We start from the raw sequence: 1,184 nt of genomic DNA, 5'->3' as shown, positions 1-1,184 counted from the left end.
GTAATGATGCTGGTGATGGTGATGATGATGGTGATGATAATGGTTGTGATGATGGTGATGATGGTGATGGTGATGGTGGTGGTGATGGTGGTGGCGATGATGATGGTTGTGTTGATGGTGGTGGCGGCGGTGATGGTTGTGATGTTGAGGATGCTGATGATTGTGGCAGCAGAAGGGTTTGGCAGCGTTTCTCTCTCTCCCTCCCCCTCCCTGTCGCTGGCACACCTTGCCCTTGTTTGCACGCTCAGGTGAGCGCCTCCACCTTCGTCACCCCTGCCTCGGCGCCAGGCTCCCCGGCGTCTGCTTCCCGAGCACGGGGCCAGACTCCGTCGGCAGCGAGCAGCCGGCAGGCCTCACCTGGGGTGTCCAGGTGTTCCAGGTGTTGCCCGGGTGTTCCAGGTAACAGCCGGTGTCGCCACAGGGCATCACCTGTCGCCCGCTGCTCGAGGCCTGAGTGAGCACAACAGGCAGCGTGTGGGCAGGCCTCCCCGGGGTGTCCAGGTGTCGCCACCGTCACCAGGTACGGCCGGGTGTGGAGAGCCGTCTCTACCCTCTGCGAAGAGCCGATCGCCTGGCAGCGCTTTGCACGGGGAGCGGCAGCCTCGGAGGGCGCCACCCTCACCCGTGAGCTCAGAACTGGCGGGCCCTGTCCCCCCGGGGCTTCGCGCAGACGCCCTTGCTGGGGGACGATCATGGCCTCTGACCGTGTGTGCCCGCTCTCCCCAGACGCTGTCCCCCAAGAAGAACTACGAGTGCCTGACCAGCTGCGAGTTCCTCAAGTACATCCTGTCGGTGAAGCAGGGGGGCTGCCCGGCGCCCAACAGGGCCAGCGGCTTCGCGGCCGCCTGCGTGGAGAGCTGCGAGGTGGACGGCGAGTGCTCGGGCGTGAAGAAGTGCTGCCCCAACGGCTGTGGGCACACCTGCCAGGTGCCCAAGACGCTCTACAAAGGTAAGGAGCCCCGCGGGGGTCTCTGTGGCCACGTGGGAGCGTTCGGGGGCCCCCCACCCCGCCTTTGCTGCCGCAAAACACACGTGCTCATCTTTTTCACGGCCGCGTAATATTCCACCGCATAGACATACCACATCTTTTTAATGCAGCCATCTATTTTTGGACGGCCAGATAGACTATTTTTTTTTAAAAAAGATTTATTTATTTATGCACACGGAACTGGGGTGCAGCCCAG

General features: G+C 62.1%; 1 protein-coding gene across 1 annotated transcript in view; it reads left to right on the top strand.

The window, feature by feature from the left end:
* Positions 1-1,184, top strand: part of ANOS1 (anosmin 1) — a 51,595-nt gene that overhangs the window by 30,117 nt on the left and 20,294 nt on the right. Inside the window, exon 5 of the mRNA XM_012730233.1 lies at positions 727-949. Coding sequence (XP_012585687.1) covers positions 727-949 — 223 coding nt within the window. The remainder of the gene's footprint in view (positions 1-726; positions 950-1,184) is intronic.

This window comes from Condylura cristata, unplaced genomic scaffold, assembly GCF_000260355.1.
Source record: "Condylura cristata isolate star-nosed mole 26May11 unplaced genomic scaffold, ConCri1.0 scaffold00027, whole genome shotgun sequence".
Taxonomy (NCBI): Eukaryota; Metazoa; Chordata; class Mammalia; order Eulipotyphla; family Talpidae; genus Condylura; species Condylura cristata.
Note: the sequence above shows the minus strand (reverse complement) of the source record. Positions and strands in the feature narration are given on the sequence as shown.